We start from the raw sequence: 17309 nt of genomic DNA, 5'->3' as shown, positions 1-17309 counted from the left end.
TATCTCTTCATCGGAGTCACAATTTACATTTAACTAGCTGCCAAGGTTGCACGTTCTATAGATAGTAATTAGATAGATCTGTATTAGATAGTAATTGACCCTAACCCATGCAAAAAAACTTATCAAATATTTTTTTAAAATATTGCTGGTACGTTGATATTATCCTTTATCCTGCAATTCATATTAATTTGCATTTACTTTTTTATTTCTTCTATAAATCAGAAGTACAGATGACCTATTATTTGCAACCAATGATTTTTTAGGTTTAAGAAAATACCAAATTGTATTTTTCAAATGGTGGGTATTGAAATACTTCTTATGAATGATAACAATATTGAGGAAATTCCGATTGATAACTTAAAAATGTTAACGAGGATTGCCACTCTGGACCTAAGTAACAACAGTATTAATTACGTTCCTCCTGAGCTGGGAAATATTAAACAATTAAGGTAATAATATTGACGTTATACTTTTATAGACTTCTAACTTTATTCCACAACTACATACCATTGAATATTCGAGAAAACCAATGCTGTAATAAAACATTATATTTTACGAAGATTTGTACTTGCATCATCATTATCATCAGTGATCGCTAACAGCTCATGAAGAGCCATGGTCTTCACTTTAGACCAGGACATTTAGGAAAAAATAAATCGACTTTATATCAACGCCTAGAGATAATATTTTTGGATTGTGTTCAGAATGAGGTCAGGAAAAAGTACAATATAAAAATGGATAGAAATGCATAAATGGATTTTAAAGTGCATAAAATGCATCCAAAAGTAAATAAACATCTCAAAATCAGTATATTAAGGGCCAGGTTTTGTTATTGGAGGTTTTTGGGTCACTGACGAAGCAGGGGTTACTGTTGAGGTACGTCATTTAGAGTTTAGAGGGTTTTTGGCACTTAATTGATGTAAACAGATTACTCGAGGGTTTTTGGAATCGCTGAAATCGAATACGTCTTCCGAACCGACCCCCGGAGCACCTGGTACCCAGGGTCACTGCTGGGGCACGTCAGCTTCTGAAGTTTCGAGGGTTTTCGGCACTAAATTGATGTAAACAGATTACTCAGGGGCTTTTTGTGGTTGCTGAACACGAATATGACATCAGAACTGACCCTCGGAGCACCTACTGTCCAGGGTGACTGATATGCACGCCATCTTCTGGAATTTCGAAGCTTTCCGACACTACATTGATGCAAATACATTACTCGGGGGGTTTTTGGGGTTGTTGAACAGGAATACTCACATCAAAACCGACCTCCGACAATCGAAAACCGTTGAAATTCCAGAAAAACTCAGAAAAAATAAAAAGGATACGAAATAAATACATCACAACAATCAACAACAACTAACACACTGAGATCTGTCCAAAAACCAAACCAAGTAACACAGAGTAGATCAAAGAACTGCATTTATAAAATACCTTGTGAATGCAACAATTTTTATGTAGGTGAAACCTCAAACCACTAACTATTTGGATAAATGCAGTGGCTTGCTGGCCATATAAATGAAACGGTGCAACCACCAAAAGACCGGTCAAATATTTTTTCACAAAAAATTTTAGATAATAATTTTTTTTTTAATTTCTAATCGAATGATATTAACAAAATAATTTAAAAACAATTTAAATCTTTTTTAATTGTAAAATACAGTTTAAGTAAATGAATATGACTCTATATACATAAATGATTACTACAGATAATGTTTACATTCATACATACAAGTAGGTGTGGTTTTCCAATTTCCTTTAAATATCTAATAATCATGTACTCTGCAGAATATAAAAATGGAAAAACTTTTTTCTTCACAAGAGTGTTCCACAAATATGAGAAACGTAATGATAAACTTATTAGAATTATTATAACTATTGAACAACGATTTGATCAAGACAAATCGTCATCTACATCCGGCACTCTACATCTTAGAAATCTTGATACAATAGAAAATGGTATACCTGTAACGGCATTTAAATCATTCACTGAAAAGTTAAGACACTTTTATCCTACCATATCTGCGACTGCCATTAGAGAAGAACTCGTTGATTTTGCTGATAAATGGATTGTATTAAAAAATAGGATTTTGCAAAATACTGAAATTATAGAAGATCAAGTTAATGATGAATATTATGTTCTAGGTCTGGATCCCGCCTACCAAAAAAGTTGATTAATAGCAAGCTGAAAATATGTTTAGTAGCTTAACGGGGTCTAGTCGGACAAACTTTTATGTATGGGAACACTGTAACAGGGGAAGTTTTAATTGTGGAACAGGTTAACAATTTGGAACGTCAGACTACGAAAACGTTCCATGTATTTTGTCGGACAGAACTTCCAATTGATTTGTTACCATTTTATTAAACTCTCATTCAAAAATCAGACTGGTATTTATCACCACCTGGGCATTTTAATAAGTCCAACAGGAAGTTTATTGGTGATAAATAGCAGTCTGATTTTGCATGAGAGTTTAATGAAACGGTAACAAATCAACTGGAAGTTCTGTCCGACAAAATACATAGGCCGTTTTCGTAATCTAACGTTCCAAATTTTTAAACTGTTCCTCAATTAAAACTTTCCCTCTTCCAGTGTTCCCATATATCACAGTTTGTCCGACAAGACACCGTTAAGCTATTAACAAATTTTCAGCTTGCTATTAATCAATTTTTTTTGATACGTGGGATCCAGTCCTATTCAGTCTACAGAATATATGAAGGATGCTATGCTAAATGATAATGAACATGAATGAACAAATGACAATATTGTTGATACCGTGAAAGTTTCACCTCCGTGTGGTACCTACTAAAAAGTGTACCTAAAGATTATATAGCTTGCTGTTACGCTGTTTTGCATAAGCTCAACTTATATCAGTGTGCTTATCCAAATTTAAATACAGTATATGTCATATTAGAATGTAATTTACACATAAATAACATAAACTACCTTTATAAGGAATTAAAAAATTTAAAATGTTGTTTCCCAATAGACCTTAATACTTTAATATTTACAAATGATATGGAAATTTATAAACATGTTAAATTATGTAAATACAAGTTGTAAACGTAATATGTACTAACTAGTCATAATTTGTAAATGTGGTTTGAAAAAATTAAAAAGAAAAAAATATATAAAAAAAGGAAACATAATAAAAATAAATAAATAAAAGAATAGAAACAAAAAAAAAGAAAAGAAAATTAACAAAAAAAAAGGAAGTAAACCTGTTTACCACAAATTAAAATATATATTAAAAAAACACAGTAAAGTAATTAAAAAACGAAATTAAAAAAGCAACACAATGTACCTAATATGTATCTATAAAAATAATATTGTTCTTATGTTATGAAATAAGAAATTGATGACTATGAATCTGCAATCAATCCCAAACAAGTCTGGCGAATTGGCTCTGCCAAAGCCATTTTTCAGGAAAAAAAATACAGTACCTATATAATCATTTATTAACTCTTTCAGTGACACAAGTATCTTGTGAAAGAAACTTTTCAACATTGAAATACATAAAAAATCGGTTAAGAAGTACTTTAACACAAGATCACTTGGATTATGCTCACGGTTATAGAAAAATGTGCCAATAACACATAAACATACACGTTATAGAAAAATACGCTTTGTATGAACTTAAAAATGATGAAATAATCGACGAATTCTCAAAATTTTATTTTAGTTTTATCTTAATTACAAAAAATTATTTATTTATTCAGGCAATTATGATTTCTGACTGACTGCAAACAATATTGTCATACATGTGATAATATTTATTATTTGTAAGATTGCTTATTCTTACTTAAAAACATAGTAAATTTAAAAAAATTTCATTGAATTCAAAGTTTTATGTTGGATTAAAAAATAATTTATATTTTTGTATTTTTGTTTTATCAATAGCGAGTAAAAAATCCTGATAATGGAAGGTAAAATGAGGATGGGAGGCCGCTTTTTTTATAAAATCACCGGGCCGCTTGAAAAGTTACAGCACGCCACTGGATGAATGAGCATGAATCATATCAAAAACAGAGAATCAATGAGCACAGACTAGAATGGAAAAAAGCATCAATAGTCATGAAAGAAAGAGACAACGAAAAAAGAGAAAAATCAAAGAAGCAAAATAAGCATATAAAGATCATAATTTGATATTAATCCGAGAGTGCAACTGCACATTGAAATAATCAGTATAACCTAACCTATGAGTGCAACATCACCCTTCGAATTTCAACTAAAAACATGGCTATTTTCTTACAAGATTGAGGCCAAGTGAGTCAACTGTCAAATTAGCTGCCACAAAGCACCAATGAATAAACTACAGGTTAAGAAAATAATTTCTTAATCTATAATATTTTTTTTTTGAAAACGATTTCCGCATTGGAAATCGAAACGTCAAAAATAAATGTAAAATGTAATTTTAATTACAATCAATTGTGGTTTAATCCCAAATAAAGACAATACATATTTAATCCAATATTCTGTTTTATCGGTTGATTATTCAATAAATGTAATATTTAACTCTATTTGTCTCATAATACTAATAAAGTTAATTTTTTTTAAATTTAATTTCAGGTCTTTAGAATTAAAAGGAAATCCTTTCAGACAACCCAGATACGCAATACTAGAGCAGGGAACAGAATCAGTCTTGTCGTATTTAAGAGATAAAATTCCAACGTAAAGCTTGCGTTGGAATTTTAAGGGTCGTTCTAAAATTAATATTTTCTTACGTAAAAATGAGTTTATTTATAATCCCATAGAGGTGACAAGGATTATGGCTTAGTTGTTCTCTATCGTTTAAATTAACTATATCTTAGAGATTTGCTACTGGTTTTAGGATACATTATAATCTGGGTTTACAGAACTTGGTCCGGAAATATTTTTTCCTGAAATTTCGTGTACAACTGCAGCAGACATTACAAAAATGCAATGCGGATGGAGGCGCAATCACTACTCATTGATCCCTGACGATCTTCTTCGAATATCTTAGTTAATTGTGGCCCGCAGATGGTCCAAATCAATATTGGAATTTTCGGAGCATCTGGGAAGAGATTTAAGAGAATTTTAATCATAAAGAGGGTGTGCACGTAAACAGGATGTGGCAACATGACGAGATACAAAACCTCTCGCCGCTCTACTCGTTCCTTTTATATCTTTAGTTACAGACTCTATTGATTATCCCTATTTGTTTTTGTCTTGGTGTAGTTATTATTTCTGCGAGTTGGGACGAAATTTCGGGTATAATTAGGCATACTGCTGTCAGGTACAGCAGTGCCGTTATACCGTGCCAAGGCTATTTGGACCGTGCAAGTTCGGAAATGCGACACCTGGTTTCATGGCTCGGCAACTTTTTTCGCACTTTTAATTATATTGGCCAATCATATTGGGCCTGGTTACTGGACAATTGTCAAGGCCATGGCCCAAAAAAATTATAAGAAGAAAAAGTAATATTAAGGTTATGTTATTAAAAGGTAAACAATTGTATGTAGTAAATAAAATTAATTATTAAAATGCAGTACTGCAAGCAAAATACAATTAATTTTACTTTTATATAATAATTGCGTATCGTATCAATATTGTGGATTAACATATAATTTTTCTTCTTCAATAACAGTAGGTATGAAATATTCGTCAATTTGACAATTTCAATTGACAATATGAATTATTTAAGAAAGTTGCAACATTTTTCCGTTATTCGCGCACGATCGTGTCTCATATCCCCTCCAAGTACTTGCACACCGCGAATAGCCTTGGCGCCAACTCTCTGCAGCATTGGTGGCATTGCTTAGGCAATATTTTCTCCTGTTCCATGCATCCTTTCTGAACTATGTGTTCATCGTGAAAAATCTCAGCGTGCCATGAGTCAGTTGTGATGCAATGGTCCCTGAGAGACAAGAGAATTAACCATCTGAGTGTGTATTTAATCAAAACAATATATGCGCTGAACGGTAAAGCGTGTAAACAAAAAAATATTTAAGAACGAAAAGAGAAAATTATTTTGGGCGGTAAAAAACAGCCGCACCATAATGTAAAACTGTCTGTACAACAATTTTAGGACCTGGTTTGGATATAGTTCCGTTGACTTGTTTAGATCAGCGATATCAAAAATATCAATGTTCGATGATCGCCACCCTTTTATATGAGATGCAACATAAAGAGAAAAAGGTAAAATTATTGTCATGTCGAGATAAGATTGTCATCAAAATTATTGTGTAATATCACTTAACGATATTATTTATTATCCTAGCTATGCTTAATATATTAGTGTTTAATTTATACATAAAAAAGAAAGGAATAACACCAGCTTTCAGAACCAACAACAACTTAAGCAAATATATTAAGAACAATAAGAGCCGAAAGAGAAAACAACTACAGAGTGGTGTCTACAAACTAACTTGTGGTGACTGTCCGAAAACTTACATCGATCAAACTGGCAGAACCTTTGACAAACGGATAGCAGAACACAAAAGGGCTTTCAACAATAGAAACACAGACACTTCTACATACGCACTTCACCTTCAAGATCATAATCATTCTTTTAATGAAGATTTTCAAATTCTGCATATTCAGAATAAAGGCCTTAAGCTATCTTTATTAGAATCTATGGAAATTAATAAATTAAAAAATACAGATATAATTCTGAATGACAAACTCGAGACAAACAGCTCCCCACTCCTCAACCTCTTCAGGTAAAGACTTTAAAAAGGGAAACCCATAGTAAACTAAATCACTTGAGAAAGGCACTCTGCCGAAACAGCTGTAGTCACATAGTTATACTAAATTTTGTGGAAGTATAGAAAACAAACGTTTTCAGTGTTTTATTGTTAGATATTAGTATTTCATTATTTCACAAACTGGTTTTATAATTTCAATCAATTATAATGCACTGGTTTTAGTTGTCTATTAATTATTTACATCTATTTTATTTAGTCTTTATTTTACAGACATTTTTAACACTATTTAATTCATTTACACTAACACCAATAACTACTTAATTTATAATATACATTTATTTATGACAATACGAGTTTATAATTCCGACTAACTCTTACAGTCAAAATTTCCCTATAGATGTTTTGTGAACTGTTATCTGGAATGGACATCCTAAGTCTTGACGTCACAAAATTGGGAGGAGTTTATATTTGACTCCAAACAATTTTGTTTATAAGGTTAAACACTCATAAGGAATTTTTCATTTATTGTTTACGTGGTTTGTGTGACAAAATAAGACTTTTCATTTAGGTATTTAGTTAAAGAAACGTGTTAGTTAAGAGACTTTTATTCGTTTTTGCCCAGGTGAGTTAATTTAATGCAATGATAAGAACGTAAACAGTTTTGAGGTTATGTTTATTTTCAACCACTAAGGAATAAAAACCACCTGAGCAAAAACGAATAAAAATCTCTTAATTAACACGTTTCTTAAACGAAATACCTAAGTGAAGTCTTATTTCGCCACACAAAGCACATAAATGAAAAATTCCTGATACATGATAACGTTACAAACAAAATTGTTTGGAGTCAATATAAGCTCCTCAAAAAATTTATGACTTCAGACTTAGGCTGTCCATTCCCTTGAACGTTCTCATCAGATCGTCTACAGTTCCCGGAACGAACCATGGCCGGTGACAGACCCTCTCGTCGGTCGTAAACCCACATAATCTTCACGCAGACCACCGTTTCTCTCACCGGCCATAGGTCGCTCCGGGAGCTGTGCTCGTTTGATAAGTCAGAGTGTCGTTACATCGAACAGTCTGGAACCGTCGACAGTAGACAGATTCGGAACGTCGGTGAACACCTGCTTCTAGAAAGTTTGGGTTACTGGAGGCCCACTTGCGGTTCGATCATAGGCCAAGGGCTGACGTAACAAATAAAAAATCAATCATTCCATTTTTATATTCAAAACACATTTTTACGTAAGAATAATAACAAGGGAAATTAAGATTAATGGTTAAAAATTCTAGATGTAAGTTTTAATCTACACGTGGATGTGCAACGCTTGTGTGATTTTGTAAAGAGGGAGGTGGAAAAGTAACGTATAAGTACCATAGTTTAGTTTTTATCTTTCTTAGACTAAAACTAATATTTGTTAATCTAATAACTTTTAGAATATATTGCCATATTGCCAAATAGTCCTTTTATGGATCATGTTGAGTATTATATACATATAAGAAATTTGCAGTGAATGATTTAATAACTATTATTATTTCTGTGGTATGTTTTTAATAAGACATGTTTAAAAAATTATATAAAGGAAAAATGCAGATAGTTTAAGGAGTTCCAATCATTAATTCTATGATAACTCATATACGAATATCGATCATGTCGTGTTATCCTGTTGCCACATTTCGATTATATCAATAATTGTTACCATATTTCGATTTATAACATTTACATACATTTTATTTGATCACATTAGTAATGATGGTAATGTTTCAGATGGATATCTTCAGCATTAATTATCATCTAATACAGTGGTTCTCAACCTGGGGGCGTGAGAGAATTTCAGGGGAGGCGTGAGGGTACAAAGAAAAAAAATAAAAATTAAAAAATACATATTTTGTTATATGTGTAAAAAATATATATTTTGTTAAAAAACAAAATATTTTGTATTTCGTATTTTTATTTTGTTTAGAAATATTTCTTTATTTAAACGTGATTAAAATCGTTTTACTCAAACACACAACCTAGTTAAACACGACAGTCTTGTGTATGGCAACATCGTAGGAGCGCAAAGTATATTTACCAACACTGTATTGCAAGCACTCCTGGCTCCAGTTCAGTGACTCCGTCTCACGCGTCAGTCTCAATCGACAGCGTCTGTGTGCTGTTTGTAGCAATCAGTGTAATCGTTATTTAATAACAGAGTGATTGTTTGTGAAATATTTAATAGTGTTGTGTAACAGCTTTGAAAATGGCTAAGTCACTTCCAAAGAAAAGATTGTATTCAGACGATTATATCAAGTACAGTGGCGACGCGTGACTTTTTCTGAAGTGTTACCAAAACCAGATGCAAAACATCTTATTTAAAAAAATGAAGATATGGCTAAATGTATATATACACTCACCGGCACAAAATTCCGCCACCCAAAATTTTTGATTAAGTTTGACAATCTATAACTGTATTATTTGTACTTCGATTCTCAAGATTCTTGCACGAGTTTGTAGGTACATGTATTGATGTCAATTGCTATTATTCCGGTAACAAAAATTTTTTGCTTAGATGGCATTATACGGGAGTGAATGTAAGCGTTGTTTTTTCTCCTAACTTTAAAAAATTCTGTGGAAAAATTGGAGGGCTGATTTTGTTTCATACCCTTTTTGTATTATCCTGGAGGTATCACTAAGGTCTTGTTTTTTGAATTATCTGAATATCTCTTTTCTTGTAAGAGCTGTAATTAAAAACACTGCTTTGAAGGTTTATTTAATTAAAAATATCAAACGCACTAAAATTAACAAAACAAAACAAATTTAACAAGAAAACAAAACAATTCAATAGCGGTTATGTCCACCTCTTGCAGCAACGACTGCTTGCAATCTGTTTAGCATCTAATAAAGATGTGTTTTCCTTGCTTGGGGAATAGCCCGATATTCCTCTACAAGGGCCATAAATGTACCAACTTTTCTGGAGGCCTAGGATGACGGCAGATAGCTTTTTTTATTCATTCCATAAATGCTCAATATGATTGAGATCTGGGCTGCATGCGGGCCATTCTAATCTTATCAATCCAACCTCAATTGTATGAGTCAATCAGTGTTTTTATTTACAAAAAATGGTACAGCTCTTACAAGAAAAAAGATATTCGGATAATTCAAAAAACAAAATGTTGGTGATGTCTCCGGGAAAATATGACAGGACTATGAAACAAAATCAGCTATTCCATTTTTCCACAGAATTTTTTAAAATTAGGAGAAAATACAACGCTTCCTTTCACCCCTGTACAATGACATGCAAGCAAAAATTTTTGTTACCGGTATAATACCAAACAATATGAATACATGTACCTACAAACTGGTGCAAGAATCTTGAAAATCGGAGCACAAATAATAAAGTTATAAATTGTCAAACTTAATAAAAAATTTTGGGTGGCGGAATTTTGTGCCGGTGAGTGTAGCTTCAATAATATCATTTTGTATATGACTTGAAACTCTCGAAAAAAACAGATGTTGACAAAATTTTTGATCTTTTTTGGCAATTAATGTTAGCAATTCCCCGTAATTGCATCGATTGTCAGAGTCGTCGCACTCAAAATGATCACGAAACGCTAGTTCTTGTTTGGCCCAAAAACATACAGTATCTCTTATAAGTGTGCTAAGGATATACCATATACCTATCTGTTTTTGAACAAATTCATTATGTTTAGCAATATTTGCTTTAAAAGCTTGGTTAAGAGAACTTCTGATTTTTGTTTTGCCAAACTGAATCAAATTGGGTATACATCTTACATGTAGGTAACGGAGAAATTTCATGTCTCCTTTTTAAAAATCTAACACCATTTAAATCGTGAACCTGGTCCACCCATTTTTCTGTAGAAACCAGAAGACATGCCCAACAATACAGTATATTTTTCTTGCAACGATAATATAACCAAGGATTTTCACTGTACCAACTAAATTTAAAATATCGAACTACTTTTGTTGATTCCTTTTTTAAATTGTTTAAAATAGGTCTTGCATTTTTAAGAATCTCATTTTTATCTTCAAAATTATACAAGGAGAATTACTTTTCGAGTAGTTGATCGATTAAGAAGCGACACTCATCTATGGTTAACTGCACGCACACTTTTTATAGGTACTGTCACCAATTTTAAATTTGGTAACAGCCCTACTGATACACAGCGCGCTTATGCCGTCGCTTCTTCAAAATTTTCAGTCACTACCCGGTCCCGAGCGCCAGCGTGCGTATATAACCATTGTCACCAGAAATGAGTCTGGTAACAGAGTATAATAAAGTGCAACGGAGTCACATAAACTCGCCAATATTTTCGTGTCTACGAGTAGTTGGCTATTTAGTGAGATATTTACTGAGTAAGGTACTATTACCACATAATATAATAATATATTTCTATTGGTAAAAATATTGGTAAATAGAATTATTCATCGTCATAAAATATTTATTTGCAAGATTTTTAACTGTTACCAATGGTAACAGTGGTTACATGGACGCTTCGCCAGTGATCAAGTATGGTTTTACCTTTATGGAGAAAAACGGCAGTCATTTACCTCAATGTGTCAACTGCCATGCTGTTCTTAGTAATGATGCAATGCGCCCCGGACGTTTGGAACGGCATCTAATTACAAACCATTCTTCTTTGAAAGATAAAGGCCCACAATTTTTTATTGCCAAAAAAGCAGCCTAAAACGTATGAAACTTGACTCTACTGCAAATTTTCGTGTTGAAAATGAGAAAGCTGTGGAAGCATCATACAAAATAGCACTTTTGATAGTTAAAGACAAGAAACCACATACTATTGGTGAGTCACTAATTAAACCTTGTTTACTTACGGCTTGTAGTACCGTACTTAGTGAAGACAGTTGTAAGAAAGCAGAAAAAATTTCTCTCTCAAACGACATAGTAAAACGTAGAATTGATGACATGGCTCTGGATGTGAAAAATCAACTATTGCAAAAATTAAAAGGTTCGCCGTTTTTTTCTTTGCAGTGTGACGAAACAACTGATATTTCAAAGCATGCACAGTTATTGTTTTAATGTCGATTGATTAACAGAAAACGGGTGCCTGGAGGAAATATTGTTTTCAACATCTCTTGAAACAACAACTAAAGCCATTGACATATTTTCTGCTCTTGAAGATTTTTTAGTAATCAATGAACTTCCATGGGAGAAAGTAATTGGTATATGTACTGATAGGGCCCAAGCCATGACAGGATGTCGATCTGGATTTATGGAATTGGCAAAAAAGAAGAACCCTAGGCTAATTGGTTCTCACTGCATTATTCACAGACAAGCTTTAGCTAGTCAGACTTTACCTGAACCTCTCAACGTCACATTAAACTTAGCAATTAAAATAGTTAACCACATCAAAACCAGCGCATTAAACACTATTCTCTTTCAGGCACTATGTCAAGAACTGAATAGTGATCAGGAAACCCTCCTGTTTGACACAGAAGTCCGGTGGTTATCCAAAGGAAATATGCTTGCAAGATTCTTCAATTTAAAGTCAGAAGTTGAAATTTTGTTAATGACTTCAAAACAAGAAGATCTTCACAGAAGATTTACAGATGATAAAAATATCTTTTACTTGGCTTATTTGTCTGACTTTTTTGAGACACTTATTGTCCTGAATCTGCAGCTTCAAGGCCGTAAAAACCTCAAACACTTATGATGCAATTAAGGGGTTTATTGAAAAAATATCGCTTTGGCAACGCCGCCTTCACAGTTCCAAGCCAAACTTTTCCTCTTTTCCTAAACTGAACGACCTCCTCGATGATATTCAAACCCTTCCACTACATCTAGTTTCGGATTTGAAAGACGTCATATCACGGCATTTGGAAGAACTGAAAAATCAAATTCGAAAGTACTTTCCAGATGTTAGCTCGGAAAACTGGGAATTTAAGTTGACAAGAGATCCTTTTCATATCGAAGTTGACATTCTTCCAGTTAACCTTCAAGAGCAGGCAATTGACCTAAAATGTGACTCACAAGCAAAAGCAGATTTTGCAAATATGGACTTGTAAGAATTTTGGTTAACCTACTTTCCTGTTTACCCAGAAGTGGCTTTAGTATATGTGAAGTTATTAGCCCAGTTTTCATCCACATATCTTTGCGAGTCTGGTTTTTCTGCATTGGCGTATATAAAATCAAAATACCGTTCAAGGCTGGACGTTGAAAGTGACTTGAGGTGTGCTCTGACACAGTTTCAACCCAATATCGAAAAACTTGTCAAGAACAGACAATGCCAACCCTCTCATTGAAAGTGCAAAAACACTCATATAAGACTTTCAACTTTATATTCGTATTTGATTTTTTGATTATTCTTTTTCTCAAATAAATAAACAATATTAAGTTTAATGAGACATCAAATAAACTTTCGTATTTAAATATATCTGGATTTTTATTTTGCATCCCAGCTTTTGCTAACGTAGAGTTAGCATCGTCAGTTTCACAATTTCACTGTTCTAACTTGAACCAACCAATTATTGACTGGAGGAGAGGCGTGAGCTATCTTCAGTGTTCAAAAGGGGCGCCATTGCTAAAAGGTTGAGAACCGCTGATCTAACAATTAACGAATATTTTCTTATCTTAATTTTTTTCGAATCTGACTTAAAATTATAATTTCCCAAGATAGTTTATTTCTTAAACTAATATCACATTTTTATAATTAATTGTGAAGACGAGAGAAAATTGTGCACACAAATTTTGTCGTCATATGAGGACGTTACTGCTACATATGGACGTCACCAGATATATGAAAAATTGGATATTTGGCAACAATAAACCATTGTGCAAGAGAAATTGTTGAAATATAAAATATGTTCAGAAATGGTTTTGGTATTTATGGAATGGTATTCAGTATAGCAGAATAGTATTCAGAAGGTGTTCAGTACAGCATATCAAACTGATGGAAATACTCAAGAAAATCGGTCCAAATGAAAGAGATACTCGAATAATGGCTAACTTGTCTTGGAACAGGCCACTTCAGCTCAAATTGATAGAACTACATCAGAGAAGATACGTATTGTACGACAGGGTTGTGTACTGTCTCCCCTTAGGAGTGTTTGTCCATGTATTAATAACATAAAGATACATATGCTAACGATACTGTTTTGTTGATAAACAGTGTAGAAGATATGCAGATAATATTAGATATGATTGCAATCAAAAGCGCCAAATTTGCCCTAAAATTAATGGTAAAAACTACAAATTTTTACATGAACAGTGGGACAACACTCAAGAGTAATTGAGCGTGCAAGACGCGCCAATTGAGCGTGCTGTCAGAACTTGAAAACAATATTAACAAGACGTGATTTGCTACAAGTGCGCTTACTCTGATGCTAGGTTTTCAGTATTCCTTTATATGATATTAAAGCGTAGACCTTGACAGATGCCATATATAAAAGTACCGAGTATGTGTTGAGTCAACTGCATAGCGGTATTTTTAAAAGGTGGGTCAATAGTAAGATATTTTAGATAACCAGCCCTGTGATGTATCACCAAAGTTATTTTTGACGTTTTGCTTTAAATTAAAATAACTGACAGAGAACTGTCTCGATAACTTAAATTCCGGTTGGTGTATCGCTCACCGTTGTGAGATGAGTTATTTCCCAGAAATTAAAAAGGAAGTATTGTTTTGTCTAACAAAGAGAACCTTATGTAGAAATAGTACGAGTTGGAACGAGAAAAAGAATTATGAGAAGGTATACACCATAAAAGTAGGTGGAAGTAGTAAAATCCTTGGATGTTTATAAATTTAAAAACATCTTTATTCTTGGATCTCTCGATTTGTCTTTTTTATAATTTTTCCACTTTTAAAAGTATGCAATATTTTTAAATTAGCTCTATTTTTTATTTATAATATTGTTTTAATTTTATTAGTACCTACGTGTTTTTAATTGCTATTTTAGGTCTTCCTATTTGATATTTTTGGTATTTGATATTAAATTTGTTTGAATTCAAACTCTGTCAATTCAAACGGATTTGTTGAATCTCGCCGCGTTCTTCGTTGAATATTCACTTCATTTCTAAAAAAGTCAAAAGATGAACCTAACCATACAAACCCTACGTAACTACAAAGTTATCTCATAACTTAACGTATAACGTTGCGTTATAAAATGACAGTTAATGAGTTGATACATCAGATAACCCAAGAAATAACGCAATTAATTAAGTTAAATATGATACATCACACCAATTCGACGATTATAACTTAACTACAGGATAACTTTACGTTATATTTAACTGGAGTGATACATCACAGGGCTGAATGTGTAATGAACGTAGTCTTATAAAATTTATATTTCAATTGCAAAGATAATTTTTAAATACATTTACAGCAGTAACACTTCAACGGTTTGTGTTGGTAGTAATCGGTCACCATTATAAGGGCGCTCGCAAACACAGCCACTTGTGGTCGCCATCGACAAGTAGCGAGAACCGGCCACCGCCATAGCTTGTCGCTCGAAGTGACGACCGGGATCGCAGTGTTACGCCGTGTCCATGCGTGCAGTAGTGATGTCGAAAAAGTAACTATTCGTTACAAAGTACTCGTTACTTACGAATACCGAAAGTAACGATTACTATACAGAGAGGCAAATCGTTACTTTGATTACTCTGATTACTTCATACAAACGTATTAGAGCGAGTTATAACAACTATTGTATCTACTTTGATTACTCTGATTACTTCGTTACTTCGTACCAATCGTATCAGAGCGAGTAACGACTATTATATCTACTTTGATTACTCTGATTACTTCGTACCAATCGTAACAGAGCGAGTAACTGCTTTTGTATCTATTTTGATTACTCTGATTACTTCGTACTTCGTGAAGGTCGTTATACAAAATACCTACTGAGTACCGGTACTCAAATGCAAAAGTAATCATAGTAATCGAATCATTTTTATCCCTTAAGGCTATGGGTACATAATTGGCAAATATTTTACATGTATCCCTACATTTTCTGTCTTTACACGGCAAATTACGTGTAGTTAAATTCACACTGGTATGGATATGTAAACATTACTAGAATGTCATTCTACTTGAAAATGTCATCATTAATTTAAAGAGATGGGTTTTGAATGTTCTTGGATAACTGTTATTTTTATAATTGCAAATTATTAATTCAGTTAATAAATGTGATAATTTTTTCACTAACTATGTATTCAGTGATTGTAATAATTTATTTGTACAACAAAGACTAATACTCAATCGAGAAAAGAGAAAAAGTGTTAAAGTGATTTTTTAATAATATATTGTTATGGAACGCTTACAATTTTGAACATCTTTAACAACAAAATACTTGAATCACAGAATATATTATCCTGATACAGTACGTAAATCGTACAGCTGGACATAGGCAATGTACATTAAGTTGAGTGTGGCAACTGCGCCAATCTGTGTTAGTTGAACCTTGTGTTCGACTTCGAGTTTCTGGTGCAATAGAGTTGTTACAACGAATAGAATAAGTGAATTTGTAAGTAAGAATGTCCATAAATAACTCAAAAATAAAGATTATGATTAATGAGTTAATAATTTTACTTTAATTTTTAAAATATTTTTTATTTAAAACTAATTACAAAATTAAACAGACACAGTTTTCTCATTTCCTCAGGCCAAAAATATAGTTACTATATCGTCATGTTTTGACGTTTATTTGTGTCAGTTGAAATGAATATAAACGAGGATTGTGACTTCACGAACGGCGGTATTTGTCTGTCATAAGGGATCAAAGTCAAAAGTGTCCTAAGTGGCTACCTTAGTATTTTGAGGATACTTTGACCTGTGACCTGTGATCGGTCACAATTCTTTGAGTAAAGTAAACTTCTCCTTTACAAACATATCTAGCCGTTTTCACACCACTTGAGGTAAGCTAGCCAGTGCGTTGATATTTTCTATTGTGGAAAGATCGTCCCCAATAGGCCTACAGGAAAACACGCCTATTTTTTTTTTAAACTCTATGTAGAATTTTCTTTCATGAAAAAGACGCTATTACGTGTGAATCGAGGGAGGTAATTCTGCTACGTAAGTCTACGTAAATAATTTAAAGTTATTAGGTAGTTTTTGTTGCTACGTAACGTAACGCATCTCCGTATACGTAAAGCCACTAACGTGTCGTAGAGGATGAACGTTAAAATAGGTAGTTTTTGTGACTGCCTCAACGTAACGTAAAGCAAATCGTAAAGTAATTTTTAAATTCCGTTGACATTAAAAAAATAAATTGTGTTCACACAATATACAATTAATATACAAATGTAAAAAAAGATAAATAAATGATGAAATTGTATGGTTTTTATTGCTTCTATTTAAATATAAAAATATTCTTTTTCCTTAGGTTAAAATTTTTTTATTTTTGTTTATACCTACTTTTTAGTTGTAAATTATTGTACCTACATCAGAATTCCAGTATAATGTAAATAGTTTGTTCATATTTATTTGAAAATGTTACAGAAATTAGGTCATTTATTTATCAAGTTATTAATTGTGGTGATCACTGTATTTCTTAAATTAATACAAGATTTGTTTGTTTTGCTTTATTAATAGACAACTTGAAAACAATAAAATTTTAAATCTATTATGAAGTTCCAATTTCCAATTACAAACACAGAATAATTTTACTCAAATAGACTAAACCAATAACCAATATA

The 17309-nt window shown here is 32.6% G+C and overlaps 1 protein-coding gene across 2 annotated transcripts in view; it reads left to right on the top strand.

Annotated features, from left to right (window-relative positions):
• Window positions 1–16904, top strand: part of LOC114336382 (leucine-rich repeat-containing protein 40-like) — a 97229-nt gene extending 80325 nt beyond the window's left edge. Inside the window, exons 10-11 of one of the 2 annotated variants that reach the window (XM_028286740.2) lie at window positions 264–449; window positions 8426–16904. In XM_028286740.2, the coding sequence (XP_028142541.1) occupies window positions 264–449; window positions 8426–8456 (217 nt within the window). In that variant the 3' untranslated portion in view covers window positions 8457–16904. Of the gene's footprint in view, window positions 1–263; window positions 450–4564 lie in introns of both variants that reach the window. The other variant, XM_028286739.2, reaches the window with a different exon arrangement.
• The last annotated feature ends 405 nt before the right edge of the window (window positions 16905–17309 follow it).

The sequence above is a fragment of the Diabrotica virgifera genome, chromosome 3 (genome assembly GCF_917563875.1).
Source record: "Diabrotica virgifera virgifera chromosome 3, PGI_DIABVI_V3a".
Lineage (NCBI taxonomy): Eukaryota > Metazoa > Arthropoda > Insecta > Coleoptera > Chrysomelidae > Diabrotica > Diabrotica virgifera.
Note: the sequence above shows the minus strand (reverse complement) of the source record. Positions and strands in the feature narration are given on the sequence as shown.